This window comes from Bombina bombina, chromosome 2, assembly GCF_027579735.1.
Source record: "Bombina bombina isolate aBomBom1 chromosome 2, aBomBom1.pri, whole genome shotgun sequence".
Classification (NCBI taxonomy): Eukaryota; Metazoa; Chordata; class Amphibia; order Anura; family Bombinatoridae; genus Bombina; species Bombina bombina.
Window position 1 is genome coordinate 605,156,400 of NC_069500.1, and position 25,444 is coordinate 605,181,843.

Sequence of the window (25,444 nt, forward strand, 5' to 3'; positions counted from 1 at the left end):
AATCACAATATGGCATTAGTGAGTGAAATCACAATATGGCATTAGGGAGTGAAATCACAATATGGCATTAGTGAGTGAAATCACAATATGGCATTAGTTAATGAAATCACAATATGGCATTAGTGAGTGAAATCACAATATGGCATTAGTGAGTTAAATCACAATATGGCATTAGTGAGTTAAATCACAATATGGCATTAGTGAGTGAAATCACAATATGGCATTAGTGAGTTAAATCACAATATGGCATTAGTGAGTTAAATCACAATATGGCATTAGTGAGTGAAATCACAATATGGCATTAGTTAGTGAAATCACAATATGGCATTAGTGAGTGAAATCACAGTATGGCATTAGTGAGTGAAATCACAATATGGCATTAGTGAGTGAAATCACAGTATGGCATTAGTGAGTGAAATCACAATATGGCATTAGTTAATGAAATCACAGTATGGTATTAGGGAGTTAAATCACACTATGGCATTAGTGAGTGAAATCACAATATGGCATTAGTGAGTGAAATCACAATATGGCATTAGTTAATGAAATCACAATATGGCATTAGTTAATGAAATAACAGTATGGCATTAGTTAATGAAATCACAGTATGGCATTAGTTAATGAAATCACAATATGGCATTAGTTAATGAAATCACAATATGGCATTAGTTAATGAAATCACAATATGGCATTAGTGAGTGAAATCACAATATGGCATTAGTGAGTGAAATCACAATATGGCATTAGTTAATGAAATCACAATATGGCATTAGTTAATGAAATCACAATATGGCATTAGTTAATGAAATCACAATATGGCATTAGTGAGTGAAATCACAATATGGCATTAGTGAGTGAAATCACAATATGGCATTAGTGAGTGAAATCACAATATGGCATTAGTGAGTGAAATCACAATATGGCATTAGTTAATGAAATCACAATATGGCATTAGTTAATGAAATAACAGTATGGCATTAGTTAATGAAATCACAGTATGGCATTAGTTAATGAAATCACAATATGGCATTAGTTAATGAAATCACAATATGGCATTAGTGAGTGAAATCACAATATGGCATTAGTGAGTGAAATCACAATATGGCATTAGTGAGTGAAATCACAATATGGCATTAGTGAGTGAAATCACAATATGGCATTAGTGAGTGAAATCACAATATGGCATTAGTTAGTGAAATCACAATATGGCATTAGTGAGTGAAATCACAATATGGCATTAGGGAGTGAAATCACAATATGGCATTAGTGAGTGAAATCACAATATGGCATTAGTGAGTGAAATCACAATATGGCATTAGTGAGTGAAATCACAATATGGCATTAGGGAGTGAAATCACAATATGGCATTAGGGAGTGAAATCACAATATGGCATTAGTTAATGAAATCACAATATGGCATTAGTGAGTGAAATCACAATATGGCATTAGTTAGTGAAATCACAATATGGCATTAGGGAGTGAAATCACTATATGGCATTAGGGAGTGAAATCACAATATGGCATTAGTGAGTGAAATCACAATATGGCATTAGTGAGTGAAATCACAATATGGCATTAGTGAGTGAAATCACAATATGGCATTAGGGAGTGAAATCACAATATGGCATTAGTGAGTGAAATCACAATATGGCATTAGTGAGTGAAATCACAATATGGCATTAGTTAGTGAAATCACAATATGGCATTAGTGAGTGAAATCACAATATGGCATTAGTGAGTGAAATCACAATATGGCATTAGTGAGTGAAATCACAATATGGCATTAGTGAGTGAAATCACAATATGGCATTAGTGAGTGAAATCACAATATGGCATTAGTTAGTGAAATCACAATATGGCATTAGTGAGTGAAATCACAATATGGCATTAGGGAGTGAAATCACAATATGACATTAGTGAGTGAAATCACAATATGGCATTAGTGAGTGAAATCACAATATGGCATTAGTGAGTGAAATCACAATATGGCATTAGGGAGTGAAATCACAATATGGCATTAGGGAGTGAAATCACAATATGGCATTAGTTAATGAAATCACAATATGGCATTAGTGAGTGAAATCACAATATGGCATTAGTTAGTGAAATCACAATATGGCATTAGGGAGTGAAATCACAATATGGCATTAGGGAGTGAAATCACAATATGGCATTAGTGAGTGAAATCACAATATGGCATTAGTGAGTGAAATCACAATATGGCATTAGTGAGTGAAATCACAATATGGCATTAGGGAGTGAAATCACAATATGGCATTAGTGAGTGAAATCACAATATGGCATTAGTGAGTGAAATCACAATATGGCATTAGTGAGTGAAATCACAATATGGCATTAGTGAGTTAAATCACAATATGGCATTAGTGAGTTAAATCACAATATGGCATTAGTGAGTGAAATCACAATATGGCATTAGTTAGTGAAATCACAATATGGCATTAGTGAGTGAAATCACAATATGGCATTAGTGAGTGAAATCACAATATGGCATTAGTTAGTGAAATCACAATATGGCATTAGTGAGTGAAATCACAATATGGCATTAGTGAGTGAAATCACAATATGGCATTAGTGAGTGAAATCACAATATGGCATTAGTGAGTGAAATCACAATATGGCATTAGTTAGTGAAATCACAATATGGCATTAGTGAGTGAAATCACAATATGGCATTAGTGAGTGAAATCACAATATGGCATTAGTTAGTGAAATCACAATATGGCATTAGTGAGTGAAATCACAGTATGGCATTAGTGAGTGAAATCACTATATGGCATTAGTTAATGAAATCACAGTATGGCATTAGTGAGTGAAATCACAATATGGCATTAGTGAGTTAAATCACAATATGGCATTAGTTAATGAAATCACAGTATGGCATTAGGGAGTTAAATCACAGTATGGCATTAGTTAATGAAATCACAATATGGCATTAGGGAGTTAAATCACAGTATGGCATTAGTTAATGAAATCACAATATGGCATTAGTGAGTGAAATCACAATATGGCATTAGGGAGTTAAATCACAATATGGCATTAGGGAGTTAAATCACAGTATGGCATTAGTGAGTGAAATCACAATATGGCATTAGTGAGTGAAATCACAATATGGCATTAGTGAGTGAAATCACAATATGGCATTAGTGAGTGAAATCACAATATGGCATTAGTTAATGAAATCACAATATGGCATTAGTGAGTGAAATCACAATATGGCATTAGTGAGTGAAATCACAATATGGCATTAGTGAGTGAAATCACAATATGGCATTAGTGAGTGAAATCACAATATGGCATTAGTGAGTGAAATCACAATATGGTATTAGTGAGTGAAATCACAATATGGCATTAGTGAGTGAAATCACAATATGGCATTAGTGAGTGAAATCACAATATGGCATTAGTGAGTGAAATCACAATATGGCATTAGTGAGTGAAATCACAATATGGCATTAGTGAGTGAAATCACAATATGGCATTAGTGAGTGAAATCACAATATGGCATTAGTGAGTGAAATCACAATATAGCATTAGTTAATGAAATCACAATATGGCATTAGTGAGTGAAATCACAGTATGGCATGAGTTAATGAAATCACAATATGGCATTAGTGAGTGAAATCACAGTATGGCATTAGTGAGTGAAATCACAATATGGCATTAGTGAGTGAAATCACAGTATGGCATGAGTTAATGAAATCACAGTATGGCATTAGTGAGTGAAATCACAGTATGGCATTAGTGAGTGAAATCACAATATGGCATTAGTGAGTGAAATCACAATATGGCATTAGTGAGCTAAATCATAAATATAATCACAATATAACATCAGTAAACAAATTTACCACTTGAAATATGTAAGCAAAAAAACAATATAGCATTAGTGAGTTTATTTATCTGTACAGTGGCTCCCATTATCTGCCCACAATGTTTGTTTTCCCCATTGCTTCTGTAATCTGTTCATTTACAAGTACTTTCCTGTATCCCCTCATTCTCTATCTCATTTCCTCTTGTAAATCGTCTTACTGTGCATATAAATATATATATATATATATTATTTATTATGTTTGGTATAATACTGTATCTAAACTTCTGTAAATAACATATTTTTCATAAAATTCTGTAAATTCCTTATATTTTTCATAGACATTACATAGATATTACAAACCTTGTATTAAGATTAATCTGTTATAGTTTTGCAAGGGTTTTTGGACAGTATATATTTCTTTTTTCTGCCAATGTATGTTTCCAGATTAAATCTTGTATATCTCATATCTGCACTCCCCAGAGTCACTATATTGACCTTTTTTTTCTCTTTTTGAAATGATCTACTATATCCAGTAGGCAGGTACTGCACTTTCTTTTAGGTTTTGGCACTGACCTAGAACCTGCTGTTATTGTGTTATGGAACATTACACTGTAAAATAGTTTTTAATATTAATATATTTTCAATGACTTGTTATACCAGCTGCAGAGTATAAAATGTATGAGAAATTGTGTTTTCAGGTTTATTTGTGTACATGAAGTAGCTGGTTTTGTGCTTTTAAACCACAGCCTATTACAATGGGTTGAGCTTCAGGTAATATGAGATCTCATTATGTTATCACTTTGTGTACACACATTTGCTTCCTTATCATATATTTGTAAGGAAAACCAAAGCTCAATACTTAGAGAGAACGATAGAAAATTATCATTTCATTACTTAAAGTGAATGTAAACTTTCATCAATTAGTGCCCGGTTTTTAAAAATACTATTAAAAACAGGAGCACTTTCATTCATGAAAGTTTACATTGCAGTGTATTTTTAGGTATTTTAACTTTCTCTTCAGAAAAGCCAGATCGGCATTTCCTATGCGATATATTTTCCTATTGCAATATATAAATATATTTATTTTATTTAGAGTTTTTAAAGTGTCTTTTGAATAAATGTGCTTTCTATGCTCTTGGTCTAGCATCACATAATTATAAGGTTAAAATATAGTAATACAAAAGATGCATTGCTCACAAGAACACCTTAGATTCAGGAGTCACCGAGAGCCAGTCATTAATCAATGTGCTATGGCTTTGCAGTGCTGCTCTGTCATTGACTGTTCTTTTCAAACAGTGCTTCATGCTAGTATCACCGTGTTATGGAAAACTTACATAGTGCAGCCAGAGCACAGCACTGTTTGAATAAAACAGCCTGATTTGGAACAGAGCTGAAAAGTAAAAGCACTTACAATTGCTGCAAGCAATGACATCTCAGATCACATCATGTTCTGCCTTGTAGCAGGATACTATAACAATACTACGCTTATTATCAGCTAACGTGCTGATGGATATGTAGGACGGAGAGCGAATACTGGGGAAGATCCTGTATGTGTGTTTGTTGATATTTGTTCAGTAAAACAAACACATTATTACATAATGTTGCCAGGAAGAGATTGTCACTTGTGCAAGTCAGATAATGGCACTTATCAAGCTAAAACATTTTCTATTTGAGAGTGGTTTATGTATAAAATACAGTATTAAATTAGAAATGCTATATGTGTATGTGTGTGCACATGCGTGTGTGCATATGTGTATGTGTGCGCATACATGCGTGCATATGTGTGTGCGTGTGTATGTGCATGTGTGTATGTTTGTGTGTGTTTGAGCATGTGTTTGTGCATATGTGTGTGTACTGTGCATATGTGTGCATTGTGTGTGTGCACATGCATGTGTGTGTGTATATGTGTGTGCATGTATGTGCATGTTTGTGTGAGCGTGTGTTTGTGTGTATATGTGTGTGCATGCATATGTTTGTGTATGTTTGAGCGTGCATGTGTGTGCATATGTGTGTGTATGTGTATCTGTGTGTGTGTTTGTGTGTGTGTGTATGCATATGTGTGCATCTGTGTGTGTGTGTATGTGCATGTGTGTGTGTATCTGCGTGAATGTGTGTGTTTGTATGTGCGTGTGTGCATGTGTATATGCCTGTGTGTATGTGCGTATGTGTATATGTGTGTATTTGTATGTGTGTGTATGTGTATATGTCTGTGTGTATGTGCATGAGTGTGCATGTATGTGCATGTGTATATGTGCGTGTGTGTGCATATGTGTGTATGTGTGTGTGTGTATGTGCATGTGTGTGTGTATGTGCGTGTGTGTGCATGTGTGTGAATGTGTGTGTTTGTATGTGCGTGTGTGCATGTGTATATGTGTGTATTTGTATGTGTGTGTATGTGTGTGTGTGTGAGCATGTGTATATGTCTGTGTGTATGTGCATGAGTGTGCATGTATGTGCATGTGTATATGTGCGTGTGTGTGCATATGTGTGTATGTGTGTTGCCTATCGTTTGAAAAGTATGGATACCCCTACTGTTCCAGAACCAGATTATTACCCTTGGTAGAAAGATTAGATAGATGGATAGATAGATAGATAGATAGATAGATATTCAAGAGACTATCAATATGTTGTGTTTGAAGACAAAACAAAGTTTTACATTTTCTAAACATTTCTTTTTGTATTCAGATATTCTGTAATGCAGTTATTAATTACTGATATATCCTATGCATATTTTTTTTTAAAAAAAATACTTTGTGTCAGTTTAAAGGGACATCAAACTCAGCAAATTTCTTTCCTAAAAATCTACAAAAAATAAAAATTAAAAAATTTTTTTTGCATGAAAGGTTTACAATAAAGCTGTTTATTTTGAATGTAACACTGGGTGTATACAACTAGTTTATAGGATAGAAGCTCACTGGCTGATAAACAGAACATTCCCAATTAGACAGCAGTGACATATCCCAGAAGTGTGTTTTTTTTCCTAGTACAGGATCAGCCATTTAAAAAGAAAAGAATACATTACATTTTAAAATACCCTCTTTTCAATGCAACAAGGGAAAACAAATTAGTCTAATGCCCCTTTAAATGAACATTAAATACATCTGATAAAATGTTTAATTATGTTCCATAAAACCTTTGCAACATATTTTCATTACTTTTGTGTCTCCCTTTGTTTGCAGGTGTTCTGTCAGTTTAGCAAATATATCAGATCAGCAAACGGACCTTAAAGGGACATGAAACACAATTTTTTTCTTTCATGATTAGAAAGAGCGTGCAACTTTCTAATTTATTTTTATTTAATATCCTTTGCTGAAAATCAAATCTAGCTATGCTTAGTAGCTGTTGATTGGTGGTTGCACATAGATGCCTCATGTGAGTGGCTCACCCATGTGCATTGATATTTCTTCAACAAAGGATATCTAAAGAATGAAGCAAATTAGATAATAGAAGTAAATTGGAATGTTGTTTAAAATTGTATTCTGTGAAGTGCCAGGGGAAAGCGGAAATCTCTGTCTTACAATGATGACGTCCTTCACCGTGTTCCGCTGCTGAAACGCTTTACTGTTCCGGGAGAAGGGAGATAGAGGCTTGCAGGGGAGGCCGTTTCCTGGCCTGGGAGAGCTTGTTTAAAAGATGACAACTGCGGCCAGACCAACGTTTGAGCCTGCAAGAGGAGGCAGAGGAAAAGGAGAGGGAGATCTCAGTCAACTCTCAAAACAATATTCCAGCAGAGACCTTCCGTCTCACACTAAAATAAAATACAGACAAACTAGACAAACTACACAGGATGCCCCTGAGGAGGTTCGTAGCCGTGACTTCAGAAGGGAACTGGAAGAGAGAGAACGGGTTGTTGTGAGGGAGAAGAATAGAGACAGGCCAACAAGAGAACATGCATCTTCTATATCAAAGAAACCTCGTCTAGATCAAATCCCAGCAGCGAATCTTGATGCAGATGACCCCCTGACTAATGAAGAAGAATATGAAGATTCAGATAACGACAGCGATGATGATACTGCCGCCCTTATAGCTGAGCTTGAGAAAATCAAAAAGGAAAGAGCAGAAGAACAAGCCCGAAAGGAACTAGAGCAGAAAGCTGAAGAGGAGAGAATTCGAATGGAGAATATCCTGAGTGGTAACCCTCTGCTAAACCTCACAGTGCCTGCACAAGCTCTGGTCAGTTTTAAAGTAAAAAGAAGGTGGGATGACGATGTTGTTTTTAAGAACTGCGCCAAGGGAGTTGACGAAATGAAGAAAGAGAAGCGATTTGTAAATGACACCTTACGTTCTGAGTTTCACAAGAAGTTTATGGAGAAATATATCAAGTAGTACAGTTTTATGTGCTCCTCTAATAATGAGAATATTTTAGCATTCGGTTTGTGTTCTGTAGGTGAACGTCTGTCTGCTGACACCCCCAGCAGTAAATGGACGCTCAACCAGCCCATGTCTTTTGCCTGCATGTAATTTTGGTTGTATGTGAATAAACATGGTTTTTCTTTAAATTGTATTCTGTACCTGAATCATGAAAGGAAAATTTGGGGTTTAGTGTCCCTTTAAAAAACCTTAAAGAATCAGATGCTGATATTTTTAAACCAGCTTTATTGAGAAAGAAAAATGCAGAACAGTACTTTAAAATATATAATTTAGTCTAATACAAATCAGTTGGTATTCTTTCTCAAGTAAAGCTGGTTTAAAAATATCAGCATCTAATTCTTTAAGGTTCAGTTTGTTAATTTATCAAAAATAATTTTAATGTAACTTGTTATAATTGTATATTACATCGATATAAATAAAGGTACCATAGTTTTTTTTAAATTAAATTACATTACCCATCATACCTTACATATACAAACTACACCTCTGTGCGCGCATGCGCTTTAAAAGTTTCCAAAATTTGACGGGTAGATTGTAATTTCTGACGTGCTGGGATTGGAATGCAATGACGTAGTGGAGCGCATGCGCGGTGAGTATTTGCAGTAAGGCAGCTGACGGAACATCACTTCCATTTGCTGATCTGATATGTTTGCTAATCTGACAGAACAAAGGCTTTGCAATTCCTCTGAGTTTCTATATGTTATCTGTTTATCTAATCTCTTCTGCTGTGGATAATTATGGACAATTGCTGCATGGAATATATCAGTTCTAAAGCAACTTTAAATTCTGTTACACAGTTACATTACCATTGGTATATTCAACACAATTATTGTTTGCACACTTCCCCAATTATTCTCAGCAGAAGAGATTTAATAAGGGAAACCAAGGTTTCAACATGGTGATACCCATTACTTTATAAAAATAATAAATAAAAAAAACATATATATATTTGAATACATAAATACATCTAGCAAGAGACAGATATAAGCTCTCTCAGTACCGAGCAAAGACACTTACACTGTCAGATAAAATACACAGGTATTTAAGTAGCTTACTTCGCAGGGTGTCTTGCTACATTGTTCCCAGATTCTGTAAACCTTTTTCTTATGAATGACTTGCTGATTTCAGGCTCACCAGGTTTGTAAGGTCATACAGAAAAAAATCCCACTGAGAAACAGATGCTCACTTGGGGAAGTTTGCAGAACTAGACGAGAAGAATCCCTTGCATTTATTAGGATATGAAAATGCCTTTAGGTCTTATTTTATAATTTTATATAAATGTAAATTTGTTTTTATTCCTACAATATTTGCAAGAAAAATAGTGCATAAAAGTTTAGATTTCATTGCTATTGTTATGCAAATAGAATGAACTTTATCACCCAGATTTAGATTTTATTTGCGAATACAGGACACAGGAACATAAAGTGAAATAGTTGCAATTATACATGCAGCCTCTTTGTAAAATAAATCTCACATTGCTAGCGAGGAGGTAGAAAGTGGCATTCAGCAAGTGTGTTTAGTGTTAAAACAAAATGCCAAAAAAAGGTTAGTGTGAGAAAAAGAAGTGTTTCTGCGTTGCAATTTTAAATTAGGCAGGGTTTATTTAAATAAACGTGTACTGTATTTTTTTTATCAGAGTACAGAGTTTGAAAATACAATTTCATTTTTAATTGTAATATATTGTGCTGATCTATTTTTAACTGTTTTAAAGTGGTGCCAGTTGCCCTCAAATTAAACTATATATTAACTCATATTAACTGTTTGATTTATATAAAGGGTGACGGGTATGAGTTGTATTAAATCTTGCCTTATGTCAGGGACCACAATATTTCTGCAACAGTGTCACAGGAAGAGCCACACAATCACCTGGCAATATAACTAGCTTACAGTTTACAGTTAGGGCTTAGCCTCTTACAGTGCTGCTGTGGCAATGTCCTGCCAACAGCAATATTCTGATCCAGACAACATTGTTGAGCAGGCGATACTAGAACTAGCAGACACACCCCCATTGTCAAACACAGACTCAATATAAACAAACAAACAAAAACTACTGGACAATTGACTATTGAGCTTTCATACACACACTGTCAGACACATAAATACATTCAAACAGCATATTAAAGGGCCATGAAAGTCGAAAAAATGATAGGCTCTAATTGGTTATACTATGTCATTTTAAGAGTATCAACCCTGCACTACTGTGTGTTTAACCTCACAAAGGGTCTTAAAATGACATAGTATAATCAAACAGAGCATGTCATTTCTCAACTATTGTGGCCCTTTAAATATTTGAATAAACAGCTAAGACCAAGCCTTTATCTAACACATTTGCACGCACATGCTTGTAAGCAAGAGTTATGTGATGGCCTCATAAAAGTAATATGTCTGCAAGTTCCATGAACATGAGCACGTACAAGATACAAGTGTCCTTTAGCGCCTTGTACAGCAGTAAAGTATGACACCAACAGAGAAGGTGTTTATCTTCACCCACACACCACATGACTATTTCTTCACATTCAATAAACACATTCTCCTATCTACTACATACTAAACACCTCCCACCTTATTCTATTCTCTAATAATCCAATGACTTCCAATTAATCACACAAAAACCTGTAAATAAAACAGTAGCCTGTGATTTATTAGGGCAGCTTTATTGGATTATTATTTATTATTGGGTTATTATTTATTATTGGATTATTATTTATTAAAGGGACATTAAACACTTTGAGATGGTAATATAAAATGATAAATTGTATATATAAAAAACTCTGCAATATACTTGCATTATTTATTTTGTCCCCTTTTCCTGTAATTCCATTCTGAAATTGTGAGCTTTTCGGTTCCTGTTAGAAATGGAAGTGTAGAACACTGTTTTATTCCACGCAGCCATTGGCTGCACACTCTAATGACCTATTTATAACTGTCTCTAATTGGCCACAGCAGAGCAGGTAACGTAAGTTACAACATGGCAGATCCCATTGTTTTATAGACACTGAAACTTTACACTTATTTTGTCAATATTTAAACAACTAATGAAATGTCAAAAAAATAAATCTGCATGTTATTCACAGACTAGTCTTTTCTTTAAATGCATTATTCTATCTAGCATTTATTTAGTGTTTAAAGGGTCATGGAACCCACAAATTTTCTTTCACAATTCAGATAGAGAATACTATTTTAAACAACATTCCAATTTACTTCTATTATTTAATTTGCTTCATTCTTAGGTATCCTTTGTTGAAGACATAGCAATGCACATGGGTGAGCCAATCACACGAGGCATCTATGTGCAGCCACCAATCAGTAGCTCTGAACATATTTAGATATCCTTTTCAACAAAGGCTATCAAGAGAATGAAGCAAATTAGATAATAGAAGTAAATTGGAAAGTTGTTTAAAATAGTCTGTTCTTTCTAAATCATGTTTTTTTTTGTTATATGTCCCTTTAATAAGCATTATTATGTGGACACCTATACAAATATTCTAACCATAATTTCCCCATTGTCTATCGGTATGTCATCTTCTTGTCTTGTGGTAAGGAAGTATGGTTTTAGGAGCTCATTTTGTTGGTCATGACATAGGATAGGACAATACCCTCAAGCACTTAGAATAAAATCCTTGAGACAAGCTATAATGGAAAAAGTCCATCCTTGGGGCTCAATTTATCAATCAAGGGCGGACAGGGGCATACATATTTGCCCCGTCTGCCCAAGCTCTCCTCTGGTGGGCAGCAATCCGCTTCTCGAATTTAACATTGCACACAAGCGCTATTTTGCGCTCGCGTGCAACCCCGCCCCCTGCCTGCGCACAGCCAATCACGCACAGGCAGGAGATGTCAATCTCCCTGGTCAGATGAGACCGGGGAGGTGGAATTTTCCCCCAGTTGGACAAGAGGATAGGAAGCAATGGTCTGATGACCGATAAATCCTGACTTCAGGTTCTCTTGTGAGAACCCGCAGTCAAAGGGAGAAGAAGGGCTTGATAAATCGAGCCCCTAGATGACAGGTCCTTCTATCAGCACTTGGGCTCATGTGCTGTATCTATGTGCTTTACAAAAGTAAGCAGGAAGTTTGCTATTTGTTACTCAGCTTGCACAGAGAAAATGTTGACCAACAAAAAGAATTACACAATGCTTTGTTTTCATATGAACATTTTATCAACAATGCATGCACTGTTTAAATAACAGCTAAATAGCAACTGCCTAGTAGATGTATAAACCATTGCCAATAAAACAAATATCACTATTGTCACAAGCTTCTTGTCTTCTGTAAATATAATTGATCACAACTGCACCTCTGTCCCTTTTGCTAAAACAAGAATGCAACGTGATCCATAAAAGTGTGAGGCATAATATAATTGATTTTAGATTTATGTTGAAGGTAAGTTTAATAAGATTTAAAGATACATAAAAGAAAAGGCTCAGTGTTAGAACCTTGTATTATTTAATTATTGTTTGTATATCACTATGTGTTTAACCCCTGCATAATTCAAGTCAGATCCAGAACAACAATGCACTACTGGGAGTTAGCAGATCTGGTGAGCCAATGACAAGAGGAATGTGTGTAGCCGTCAATCACCAGCTAGCGTCCAGTAATGCACCTGAGCAACAGGTGTTTACTGTCTCTTTAAGAAAAATTAGTATTCACGTTTCATAAACCAATAATAAGTATAATTAACTGTGAGCAAGACTATATTTATTGTGTTGGGTTTTAAAGACTTAAAGGGACAGTCTAGGCTAAAATAAACTTTCATGATTCAGAAAGAGCATGTAATTTTAAACAATTTTCCATTTTACTTTTATCACCAATTTTGCTTTGTTCTCTTGGTATTCTTAGTTGAAAGCTTAACCTAGTAGGTTCATATGCTAATTTCTTAGACTTTGAAGGCCACCTCTTTTCAGAATGCATTTTAACAGTTTTTCACCACTAAAGGGTGTTAGTTCAAGTATTTCATATAGATAACACTGTGCTCGTGCATGTGAAGTTATCTGGGAGCAGGCACTGATTGGCTAAACTGCAAGTCTGTCAAAAGAACTGAAATAAAGGGGCAGTTTGCAGAGGCTTAGATACAAGATAATCACAGAGGTAAAGTATATTAATATAACTGTGTTGGATATGCAAAACTGGGGAATGGGTAATAAAGGGATTATCTATTTTTTTTAAAACAATAAAAATTCTGGTGTAGACTGTCCCTTTAAAGGGACAGTTTACCCCTTTTCTCTCCTTTAATTTGTTCCTAATAATCCACTTTACCTGCTGGAGTGTATTAAAGGGACATGAAACCCAAACATTTTCTTTCATGATTCAGATAGAGAATACAATTTTAAACAACTTTCCAATTTATTATATTATTTCATTTGCTTCCTTCTCTTGTTATTTGCTGAAAGGTTTATCTAGGCAAGCTCAGGAGCAGAAGAGAACCTAGGTTCTAGCTGTTAATTGGTGGCTGCATATATATATATATATTGATTGTGACTGGCTCACCCATGTGTTCAGTTAGAAACCAGTAGTCCATTGCTGCTCCTTCAACAAATTATACAAAGAGAAAGAAACAGATTAGATAATAGAAGTAAATTAGAAAGTTGTTTAAAATTGTATTCTCTATCTGAATCACGAAAGAACATTTTTGCGTTTCATGTACCTTTAAGTTATTTACAAGTATTTCCACTGACCACTACCCTTATATTGGCATTTTAAATAGTCTATTTAGCCTGTGGTATCCCCACCCATCCTGAAAGTTTTTGGCCTCAAGGCCAAGCTGTGTTAACACAGCCAGTAGAAATTACACTCCCAGTTAGTTATAGAAGAGATAAGGTAATACAATGTTTATTTTCCATTGTTCTCGCCCAGGAAAAACTATTTTATAGTATACTTTCCTTTTAAAGCAGAGATGCTAACATTCCACGTTACATGTGTCTCTGGTTTTATGGTCGCTATCATTGTAGATTGGAGTTGGAATACAGAATAATATCAAAATAGTTTTATATATATATTTTTTTTTTTCTTGAGGTTCATTGCAAGGCATACAAACAAAAATTGTCAATAGAGAAACAGAGATACATTATATGTACATGTGGCAAAATACATTTCTAGTACAATCAATATTAACTAATAAACTATGCACCCACTCAATAGAACATGAGGCCACTTTTGGACCTCTATGTAACTGTGGGTGCATATCTATGGTAGGTAATCTCTGACAAGAGGAGACCGCTCTTGGATCCCAATTAATGAACCTAATTTTATTTTTATGTGGTCTATCAGTGAATATAGAATGTAATATATTGTGCTACATTAATAAGAGTAAAAAGAAAAACCAACAACTTATTTATATTATGGGCAATTTTCTCTGTAATTTGGTATAGGATGGGTGGGAATACCACAGGCTAAATAAACTATTTCAAATGCCATTATAAGGGTAGTGGAAATACTTGTAAACAACTTAAAAGTACAATTTAGGCATGAAATTCTTAAGCCAGTAAAACTACTAGATAACATGTAAGTATATGAATAGGCTTCTAGAGCTGGTAGAGTTCTCTATAGAGAAAAGGAGTATTTTAGGATACTGCTTAAAGAACCTTCAGCGTATCTACATTGTTATGCGATAAGTGGGTATTGTGGGGAAATTCTCTCATGTAAGATTGTTCAAAGAGCTATGATCCGGTAATAATTACCTTGGATAGACTTATAACCAATCGCCAGGTTATCAGCTTGCTAGAAGTCGGCTAATATATATATTTAAGTCTGTCAGGAGTTCCACTTACACCGTGTTTATGATTAATCTATTGTTGCCTGTATATTGCCTAGTCTTGAGCAACATCCAAATGTATCGTGCCCCACTGCCTCGGCCGCAGACAGTGTGGGAACAATCTAATGTTGCTATAGCTAGGGCTGAGATTGCGTTAGCCTATAGAGAATGTGAAAATGGTTAAAAAGTGCAAAAATGGAACACCTTTGCTAATAATTACTACCAAGTAGTTGCAATGGAGAGTAAATGTAACTGAAATTGGGGTGAGAAATCCCTGTATGAAAAATCCCCTTATGGAATGGGCAGATACATGTTGCTTATATGCTAATATACACACTTATGCCTATCAGGAGTTCTATCTAAGCCCTGCTTAATATACATTTATGCTTTGTTTCTGAAGTACTCCCTGAAAGTTTGATAGTTAAAAAATGTGCAGTTTTTTACAATAGGGAAGAGAACCCATTTGCTTCTAGACCTGTTAATAAACCATTAATAAGTTACTAAGATTTTGTCCCATGGATATGGTAATAGATGACAAAAAAAGTAGTGAAACACATTGAAATCAAACTTATAATTAAGCTAAATACTATATAATCAAGTCCAAACATGTGCGTGTAACATAACTTTAAATGCGATATGGTCCCCACCATTTTAGCCAACACCAGAGAGTACCAGGCATAGCATAAGACTCACCGGAGGTGAATCAAACCCATAGTTTTGGCCATTAATAATATACCAAAAGTCCTGATGTTCAAAAGGGCTCCTGGTAACAGTTGTACATACTATTGACTCTTTAAGACTTGTGTCTTCAGTATTGTCGATATGATTACTTCCTGGCTTAATGAAAGGTTGTTCTTCCTCTATCATATCTTTTCCATGCAGTGAATAGTGCTCTTGGTTTCTGAGACAACTCACCCAGGGCTCTCTTTGTTTTCGCCGGTTTGATCTTTTAGGTGTCGCCTGTGTGCCGCTGTGTGGGTTAAAAGGTTTCCTGTTTCTGATCCCATTTTCATCTGCTTCACCTCTCTGACCCCCGCATGAAGGTAAATGTGATGTTTCCTGCCTAGTTGTTAGGGATTCAGCTGCTCGAGTAGGTAGATTGATGTCTCCTTTAGTATTAGCTACTTCCAAAGATGTGTTCATCTCTGCTGTGGACATCTGGGTATAGCGAGCGAGCACCATCTTTAAGTGTCTCTCAAGACTCTGGAAGTGGTTAGTTAATAGTCCTTGTACCTTAGTCCCCCAGGCCTCAATAGGATCCACCATGATGGGACTTCCTCCACTAGCCGATCAGAAAATCTTTGCCCCAGTAATCTAGAGAACAGATGTTCGATAGTATATAACAAGAGGTAGCACAGTATATGCAGTTTTCTTCTAAACTGCTCTACCGGGATGACCGGGGGGGGGGGGGATGTTGAAAGTCTGATTAGTTAGGCCGCAACCTCGACAGCCAACGTTTCAGACTAGGGCTCTGATCCGTGTGTAATTTCAGTATGGAGATATCATTCAGTGCAACAGTTGTTTACACATAGTTGGCTTTGTAGGAGAGAATTCTTATTAATGCTGCAGATAATTGGCGGTTATCTTTTCTCCAATGCGGAGCAACTAGTTTATGCAACCGATCATGGCCGACTGGACACGCCCCCGTTTTATATTTTTTTATTCAACATATGTACATTAACCCTTAGGCTGCCAGAGAGGCCTCAATGGTAACAGTAAGTAATAGTAAGTTTACTGGGTGAACAATTTTTATGCACAGAAAGAGACAAGCCAACAACAAACCCACTGAAGTTCTGTTTATGTTAAAGGTATAGGAAAGCCAAAATTAAAATTTCACTATTCAGATAGATCATGTAATTTTAAGACACTTTTAAATTCACTTCTATTTTCAAATGTGCTTCATTCTCTTGGTATCCATTGTTGAAAAAGAATACGCACATATCCTACACTAGTGGGAGCTAGCTGCTGATCGGTGCCTGCATTATTTTAGAGAGGCAAATTGTAGCTTAAGATCTGTCTCTTGTGATTGGCTAACTAGGTGTGTTCAGCTAGTGCTCCGTAGTGCAATGCTGTTCCTTCAGCCAAGGATAACAAGAGAATGAAGCACATTTTACAACAGAAGAAAATTGGAACGTTGTTTCAAATTGTATGTTCTATCCGAATCATGAAAGAAAAGTTTGGGGTTCCTGTCCCTTTAATAATGACAAGTAGCACAGCAACAATAGATGTGATGCATTATAAAGTTCAGCTATTTCAGAACTTTACTTGTAATGAAAATTAACTCTGTGTCATACGAGGTTAGATTACATTACACTAGGCAAAGCCTGTGAAAAAAATAGATATCTGAGACTGTATTACACAAGACACAGAAGGTGTGTCACCCATATACATGAATCACACACTATGGCATGCAAGGGACACCAAATCATCTGAGGAAATAAAGGAGCAATGACAAAATGCTCTTATGTGCTGGAGTATAACTGTACTTCTGCTTGCACAGCCCTGTTTAATCCCCATGCAAAGGGATTAAACACATAGGTAAAGGCATAGCTGCTTCAACAATACACTGGGGTACTGAGCTGAACACAGTGGGTGGGTGAGTGATGGATTAGCACATATGCCATGCTAACTGGCTCAGTCAATGCACTCGGCTACAAACCAGCAGGGTATTGCTGGTCTGCATATTACTTTAGCTTTGTGTTTAGCCGCTTGGTGGTTTTAAACACACAGATATGTTCAAGCAACAGAGCCATAATAAACATTCTAGCACAATAGATCATTTAATTCATGCACTTAGCTAGAAATAAATGAGGTAAAAAGTAAACTGAACATGCTGTAAACCTCATTAACCTATGGTCCTTACACATAAATATTACTCTCATTAAAGGGATAATATACTCAAGCATCCAATGAGAGGATTCAAAGATTCTGCAGGAACACCCCTTTAAATGGGTTGGGTTTTCTATCTCTCCCAATGAGAGGTTGATTGTACTGTAGTAGTAGTAGAAGTATAACGCTCCTTAAAGGCACACAGATCTGTGCAAATCCACATCTGTGTGTGCTGTACTTTCTCAAGAAGACATCTACAGCGCTACATAGCTAGATAAACAGATCTTAACTACAATTTGCCTCTCTAAAATGATTTGAGGAACCTCACACAACTGACAAGAGATAATCTCACCATATCGGAGAGCTTTAGATCATTAGGCCCAAAGTACTGGACTTTTTGTAAAGAGGCAAATACAATGTAAGGAGTGTTTGTGCGTATACAGAGAGAGATAAGATTTAAAAATATATATAAAGACAAATATGTATACTTCAGTGATGTGCAGTCACTAGAGGCAGGTGAGGCAGTGCTTCACCTCTCATATGGGCAAAAATATTTTTTTTTTATTGGCTTTAAAAAAAAAATTGTAATTTTTTTTTCCCAGCATTTTTTTTTCTCACAGCTATATGTTGTGTAATGAAGAGGCACAAGCAGGTCTGCCCACCATTACACAACATGCTGCGCCATCTACTGGATGCAAGTGGTTAAGATCATTGCATGGCCCATTAACTGCTTATTTGAGGCAGTCCTATTTGGGCTGAACCAATCCAGCGAGAGGCATTAGTAAGTGGAACATAGGGTTGGGGCTGGATGTTAAATCATATAAAACAAAACAAAAACGGAAAAAAACAACTTTCATATATTTTGTTGCTGTCCTGTGGAGCTGCCAGCTTTGCTAAAGTGAAAAAGAGAGTTCTGTTCTTCCCCTCTAAGTGCAGTGGAATGTGCCACTGTCACTTCCTGAATCCTTCCAGAGCAGGAGAGAGGCAGAGAGAGCAGTGTTTCACCCACATCTTATTAAAGTAAGATTTTACTGAAAGGGATTCTGTTAGTGTAAATGATAATTTAATGAATGTGGTTTAGTGTTTTTTTACTCTTTTACAGCAGGGTCGTTTTTGTATTTTGTTTACTCAAACTTTACACCCACTAACTTAGCAGCTTGCCTCTGTACTTCACACTAAATTATAGACTAATTTTCTGAACTCTCTGTAGCTCTGCTGTTTTATTACTTAAAATGCAGTGGTCCCCCCCCCCTTGTGTGTGTGTGTGTGTCTCTCTCTCTCTCTCTCTCTCTCTTCATCTCTCTTCTTATGTTTTGTTCTCCCCCATGGTCTCTTTCTCTCTCTGTCTCTCTTCCTCCCCCTCTGACTCTCATCCCTTATGTAATGAAAGAATCTATAAGCAAAATTTGCAGCATTAAAGTAAAAAGTATGTTTTAAATATATTTTAATGGGCATGGATTTCTAGATCTCATAATCAGAGCAAGCATTGTGTTATCTGGCAAGAGTTTCTGTTACAATCCTTTAAACTAAAATCAGATGTTTACTAAGTTGACCAGTTTTCCAAGACACCATTTAAAGGGACATGAAACCCATATGAAACCCATATGCAAATTTAAATAACTTTCCAATTTACATCTAATATCTAATTTTCTTCATTATTTTGATGTCCTTTGTTGAAAATCATATCTAAATATGCTCAGTAGCTGCTGATTGGTGGCTGCACATAGATACCTCATGTGATTGGCTCACCCATGTGCATTGCTATTTCTTCAACAAAGGATATCTAAAGAATGAAGGTGTATCCTGCCACTGCCTCACCAGCCTCTGACGTCACTGCACGTCACTGGTATACTTGTGTGTATATATATATACACACACACACATACATTATATAATAACACAATAAACGTTAGATTTGTATTTCACAGCTGTGAGCCTAGAAAAGATCCATCCAACCACAACAAGCTAACGTTTAGGTGTGGCTGGTGGAAGTCTCAGAGGGGGTAATGGCGAAACTCTAATCCATGGTGGCTACCTGGCGTTGTAAAGGAACAATTTCCCATAAATGTTATACTCTGCAACTGGTATAACAAGTTACTGAAAACACATTAACAGGAAAACAATTTTACAGTACACTGTCCCTTTAAAGTTCTATTAATTGTGCCAAACAAAATATAGCTGTTATCCTGGTAAATATTCCTGTATTTGCTATTTCAAATCGCTGCTATAAGTTACAACAACGGCAATGTGTTAAAGTATTGCTGAAACTGACATATGTTGATATATTACGCTACTTCTGTTAATGAATTTCTTAAGAATAAGGCTTCATCTATCCAGGCAACATTCCTATCAAACTATTCTTAAAGGGACATTAAACAATAAATAAATGCTAGATAGAATGATGCATTCAAAGAAAAGATTAGTCTGAGAATAACAAGAAAATGTATTTTTTAAAGTTTCATTAGTTGTTTAAATATTGACAAAATAAGTGTAAAGTTTTAGTGTCTATAAAACAATGGGAGCTACCATGTTTTTTTTCTCTGCTGTAGCCAATTAGAGACAGTTATAAATAGGTCACTAGAGTGTGCAGCCAATGGCTGTGCGTTATATAACAGTGTTCTGCAATTCTATTTCTAACAGGAACCAAAAAGCTCACAATTTCAGAATGGAATTACAGGGAACGGGAACAAAATAAATAATGAAAAAAGGATATTGCAGAGTTTTGTATATATATAGATACAGTTTATAATTTAATATTACCATCTTTAGCCTAAAACAAATTACCATCATTTCCAGTGTATAAGATCCACTAGAATTACAACGTAAATCTAGTTTGCAAAGAATTCAAATGTAATAAAAACTACTAAGAAAAAGTCAATGTGTAAGAAGGGGTGCATGAGTTGTATTAGTTAAAAGTACATTTTATTGCAAAAAGGACAAATCCTATTTTGCTAAAGCATGTCATTTTTCCATTAGTAATGCTAGCAATCCCTGCAAAGGGGTTAAACGCATAGTTAATGTACAGCTTGTGCACTACAAATGCGATAGCTCACCAGCAATCAAGCCAATCAAGAACAACAGTCGCAAAACCTGCCAATCACTGGTCATGTTCTTCTAGGGAGCTGCAATGTTTGCAGCCCCTGAGCAGGACTCTACCTATTTATTTACCAATAATACAAAAACGGCAAGCCCTATTAAAGGGACATACAACCCAAAACATTTATTTCATGGTTCAGATAAAGCATTCAATTTTAAACAACTTTCCAATTTACTTCTATTATCAGATTTTTTTATTATCCTTTGTTGAAAAGCAGGGATGTAAGCTCAGGGGTGTGCACGTGTCTGCAGCACTATATGGCAGCAGTTTTGCAACAATGTTATACATTTACAAGAGCACTAGATAGCAGCACTATTTCCTGTCATGTAGTGCTTTAGGCATGTGCACGCTACCTATCTAGATATCTCTTCAACAAAGAATAGCATGAGAACGAGGCACATTTGATAATAGAAGTAAATTGGAAACTTTTGTAAAATTGTACTCTCTATTTGAATAATGAAAGAAAAAGTGTGGGCTTCGTGTCCCTTTAAATTAGAGGACATCATTTTTGCAGTAGAATCCTTTAGAAACTTTGATTTTTTACAATAATTATTAGAACCATAGAGTTGACCTTTGATTATTTACAATCTAAAGATTCTTGTGCCAAAGCTGCCGCCCAACAATTTTCAGTTGATTACAGTTTAAGTCTTGTAAACCAGTATCTGTAAACCAAATACAAAGGTTATATGTCCATTACATTGTTTTCATACTCCATTGTATATAAATTAATGAGAGCTTTTGGTAATTCCAATTTCACAAATAAAAATGTAATATGGTAAAGCAATATCATTTTAATAACACCCATACACAGACTATAAAACAAAGCATGCACTTTTAATAGCAAGTATTAATGTATCAGAAATTAAAGTACATTAATAATATAAAGGCCTAGTACACACATAAATGTATGTCTTAGCCATTACAATTAATTAGCTGAGATCAAAGCAAAGTACGTCTGTATATCATTTTAGCCATCACATTAAAAGTAAATATTTTAATAGCCCATAAACAACTTGATATGATAAATTAGAAATGCCAATGCCTTAAAACTAGGGGTAAGTAGAATGATGTGAGACGGCAACAGGACAATATAAGTACTCTTCAAAGAGTACTAAAAAGGAGGTTGGAAAGTGCAGCATAAACAATGTGGTTAAAGAGTTGAAAAACTGGTCACTGTTCTATATTGTTTTTTTCTTTCATTTGTTGATCTGCTTTTTTGCTTACGGCCACACCTGTTAGACACATATTTTTATATAAAATACTAACTGAATGTCCATGGTCTGATTAAACAAAAATACAGTACTCTTATTAACTTATGTCTCTATGTTCCCAGATACACTAATATTTTATATTCAGCCTATCCCTTCACTGTAAGCTCAGCACTGCTTCAATATTTTTAAAGGCCTGACCTTGGATATCTGTCTTATCTCTTTATATTGTATTTGCTTCCTCAGTGTGCTGAAATCGTTATTGTATGCCAGATTACATTCTGAATTCCTGTTTCATTTTTAATTATTAAACATCAGAAAAGTAATTTATATGTTTAACATTTATATCCATAAAAAAGTACTTAAAGTGATGGTAAACTCACTATAATGACAATGCTATTTCCTAAAGCTTTTATTTCAAATATACCTTGTATATTCTTATTTCTTTACTAATCAATGTTTAAGACAGAGTAAATTACTTTTTTTATTTGCAGGATTGCCTGTCCCTGGCCGCCTCCGTGTAAAAAATACTGATTGTGAAATTTGATTGACATATGGCGCATCCAATAGCAGATGCACCATACGCCCTATGTATTTGATCTTCAGCACGCTCCCGTGCCGCTGCTTTGAGGGCTCTGAATTAGCAATGCACACTGCGCAAGTGCAGTTATCAGATGAGCCGACAGCGGCCTCATGTAAACAGACTGTTTACATGAGGCCGCTGTCGGCTCGTCTGATTACAGACGCAGCTCTCCCGCTCAGGGAGGTAGAACTAACGGTGAGTGCGGCTTGTTTAGCTTGGTGCAGGTTATGCATTGTCCGGGCATGCCTTGTGGTAGGATCAAAGCTAAGCTCATAGTGGGAATAACTGCATATCCCTCACATATAGATGTCACACCCCTTGATAATTAGTAAATACTCTTCACAATCTAGAACACTATAAATAGGGGATATTTCACTTCCTATAATTCTTCAGTGCCTGATAACTTTTTGCTTTAAAAAAACACGAGATCTCACACAATCCTCCAAAGCTGCACCAAAGCTGCATATCCCTCACATATAGATGTGCATATCCCTCACATAACAGTTTGTTTACATGAGGCCGCTGTCGGCTCATCTGATAACTGCACTTGCGCAGTGTGCATTGCTAATTCAGAGCCCTCAAAGCAGCGGCACGGGAGCGTGCTGAAGATCAAATACATAGGGCGTATGGTGCATCTGCTATTGGATGTGCCATATGTCAATCAAATTTCACAATCAGTATTTTTTACACGGAGGCGGCCAGGGACAGGCAATCCTGCAAATAAAAAAAGTAATTTACTCTGTCTTAAACATTGATTAGTAAAGAAATTAGAGTATACAAAGTATATGTGTAATAAAAGCTTTAGGAAATAACATTGTCATTATAGTGAGTTTACCATCACTTTAATTGAGTGAGTAAAGCGCTCTTCATGTGGACTTCTACTTGCTACAGGTGGTCATTTTTACATTGCTGGTGACAAAGGCAAATGCCTGCTATATTTATCTGACTGGCTAATATGCAAATAAAATATACACAAAACAGATCATTAACCAGAGTGCATCTAAAGATGTAGTCTTAATGTCTAGGGTCTAGCAGATAACATGTTTAAACCAAGAATTGAGATGCATCTGCAAGCAGTACAGTAATGCTCATTAACTGCAACAAATAATAAATAATGTAATAGTTGAATGTATGTTTTATGTCCATATCACTGCACCAACATTCCAAGTGCTTGCCATATTAATGTAATATTTATCACATATATACTGCACTTTATTTCTATATATTAGAATCATATTACACAACAGTTATACATTCATTTCACTGTGAATTTCCATCAGTCTTTGAAGTAGAAAATAATATTGCACTGTTAAAAAATACACTCATGTAATAAGGCCAACATAATCTTTAATGCTTAAATGACATGTCATTATGGAAGGTACAAAGTACAAGTACAAAGCAGAACAATCCTGAGAAAGGGAACATAAATATATTATACTAGGTGTGCAAAAGGGAGAATGCCAGAGAACTGGCAGGAGACAGGGTTGCTAAAGGTATTTTGACTGTACATTAGTGTTATATGCAGCTTTTTAAGGCTAAATAGATTAGGAGGAGAAACAAATGAAAATGCGAGGCTACTAAAAAGAAGCCCTAACAACTGCAGCGACTTAAGGTGGCATTAACATTTGTATCATAGTATCCACAGCACTGGCTTTAATGCCGACTCCGAGTACAGAAGAGAGAAAGGACATTGCGAGTGAGTGAATGCAGGTAAAATGGATGTAAACTTCCTGCACATCTAATAGTAATATACAGTAACTCCAATTAACACCTTAGCTGCTGGCGCCAGAATAAATGAAGCAGTGACATAAAAAAAAGGCATTAGCAGTGTAGTCACTACTTGTTAAGCACATTAATTATTGACTATACGATGTAAAACAAATAGCAAGACAAATAAACAAGCAAGCTGTGAGGGGAATGCTGGTAAAATGTAAAATAATAATAAATATGTCGGTGCAGAGGAAATACATGGCTATGAATGCTCGTGTCCCTCGTATAGCATGATATCTTTAAGATAAATTAGATCTAAGGAAACTTGGTACTCACCTCCCGGACGTGATGATTCACAGAGCAGAATGATTTAGATCCTGGCTGTCACCTAGTTCAGCACCCCCTTTTTTCTCACTGGCAGTTAGGGCTGTTATTTTGTGCCACAAATGTGCGGTCTTCCCTGATTGTGCATTACATGTTCCACAGCGCACAGGGCACACAGCTATCCTCGCCTCCTGCTTGTCTGATGGGTTCCACTGAATACAAAACTAGCGTCACTGGCAATGCACACATACACACAGCACTGCTACTCATACAGGCCCCGCCTGGCTGTGCTGGAGCTCCCTCCCTGCTTGCTTCCTCACACTATGCCTGGCTTACTGACTGTGTGGCTGCATTCTCATACACAGTAAGCCAGTGTATTGCAGCTGCACAGTTTATAAACGCTGCACTGTGTGAGGGTCACAGCCAGGCCAGAGATGTCCTTTATGAAAAGAATCAGGCCTTCATAGCTCCTTCTAAAAGGGTACATTTTGTTTACACTATACTGTAATTGCCCTCCATTTTAACTCCTTGACTGACAGATTGTGTTGTAAAAACTCTCTGTTATCATTGTGATACGATCGTTACAAGTATTTGTAATTATTTCACAAAATGGCCTACATTTCAATTTTACAACTCAGCTGGTTAAGTGTCATTTTTCCTATTTGGCAATATGGGTTATAATCAAATGCCTCAGCTACACAAGTAATAAATACTATTCACATTAAAAAGACCTCGGACCTTATT

At 35.9% G+C, this 25,444-nt stretch overlaps 2 protein-coding genes across 3 annotated transcripts in view; one reads left to right on the top strand and one right to left on the bottom strand.

Annotated features, from left to right (window-relative positions):
• PIP5K1B (phosphatidylinositol-4-phosphate 5-kinase type 1 beta) overlaps nucleotides 1–25,026 on the bottom strand; it is a 387,289-nt gene extending 362,263 nt beyond the window's left edge. The window contains exon 1 of one of the 2 annotated variants that reach the window (XM_053702527.1): nucleotides 24,713–25,026. The gene's annotated coding sequence lies outside the window, so the exon portion shown is untranslated. Of the gene's footprint in view, nucleotides 1–7,347; nucleotides 7,432–24,712 lie in introns of those variants that run through there. The other variant, XM_053702529.1, reaches the window with a different exon arrangement.
• Nucleotides 7,463–8,328, top strand: LOC128649321 (protein CWC15 homolog). The gene has a single exon (XM_053702530.1). It carries the CDS (start codon nucleotides 7,463–7,465, stop codon nucleotides 8,153–8,155), a length of 693 nt encoding a protein of 230 aa, XP_053558505.1. The 3' UTR covers nucleotides 8,156–8,328.
• Nucleotides 25,027–25,444: the final 418 nt, after the last annotated feature.

Coding starts and splice junctions, on each gene's coding strand:
- LOC128649321 (XM_053702530.1), top strand. CDS start 7,463: ATGACAACTGCGGCCAGACCAACGTTTGAGCCTGCAAGAGGAGGCAGA.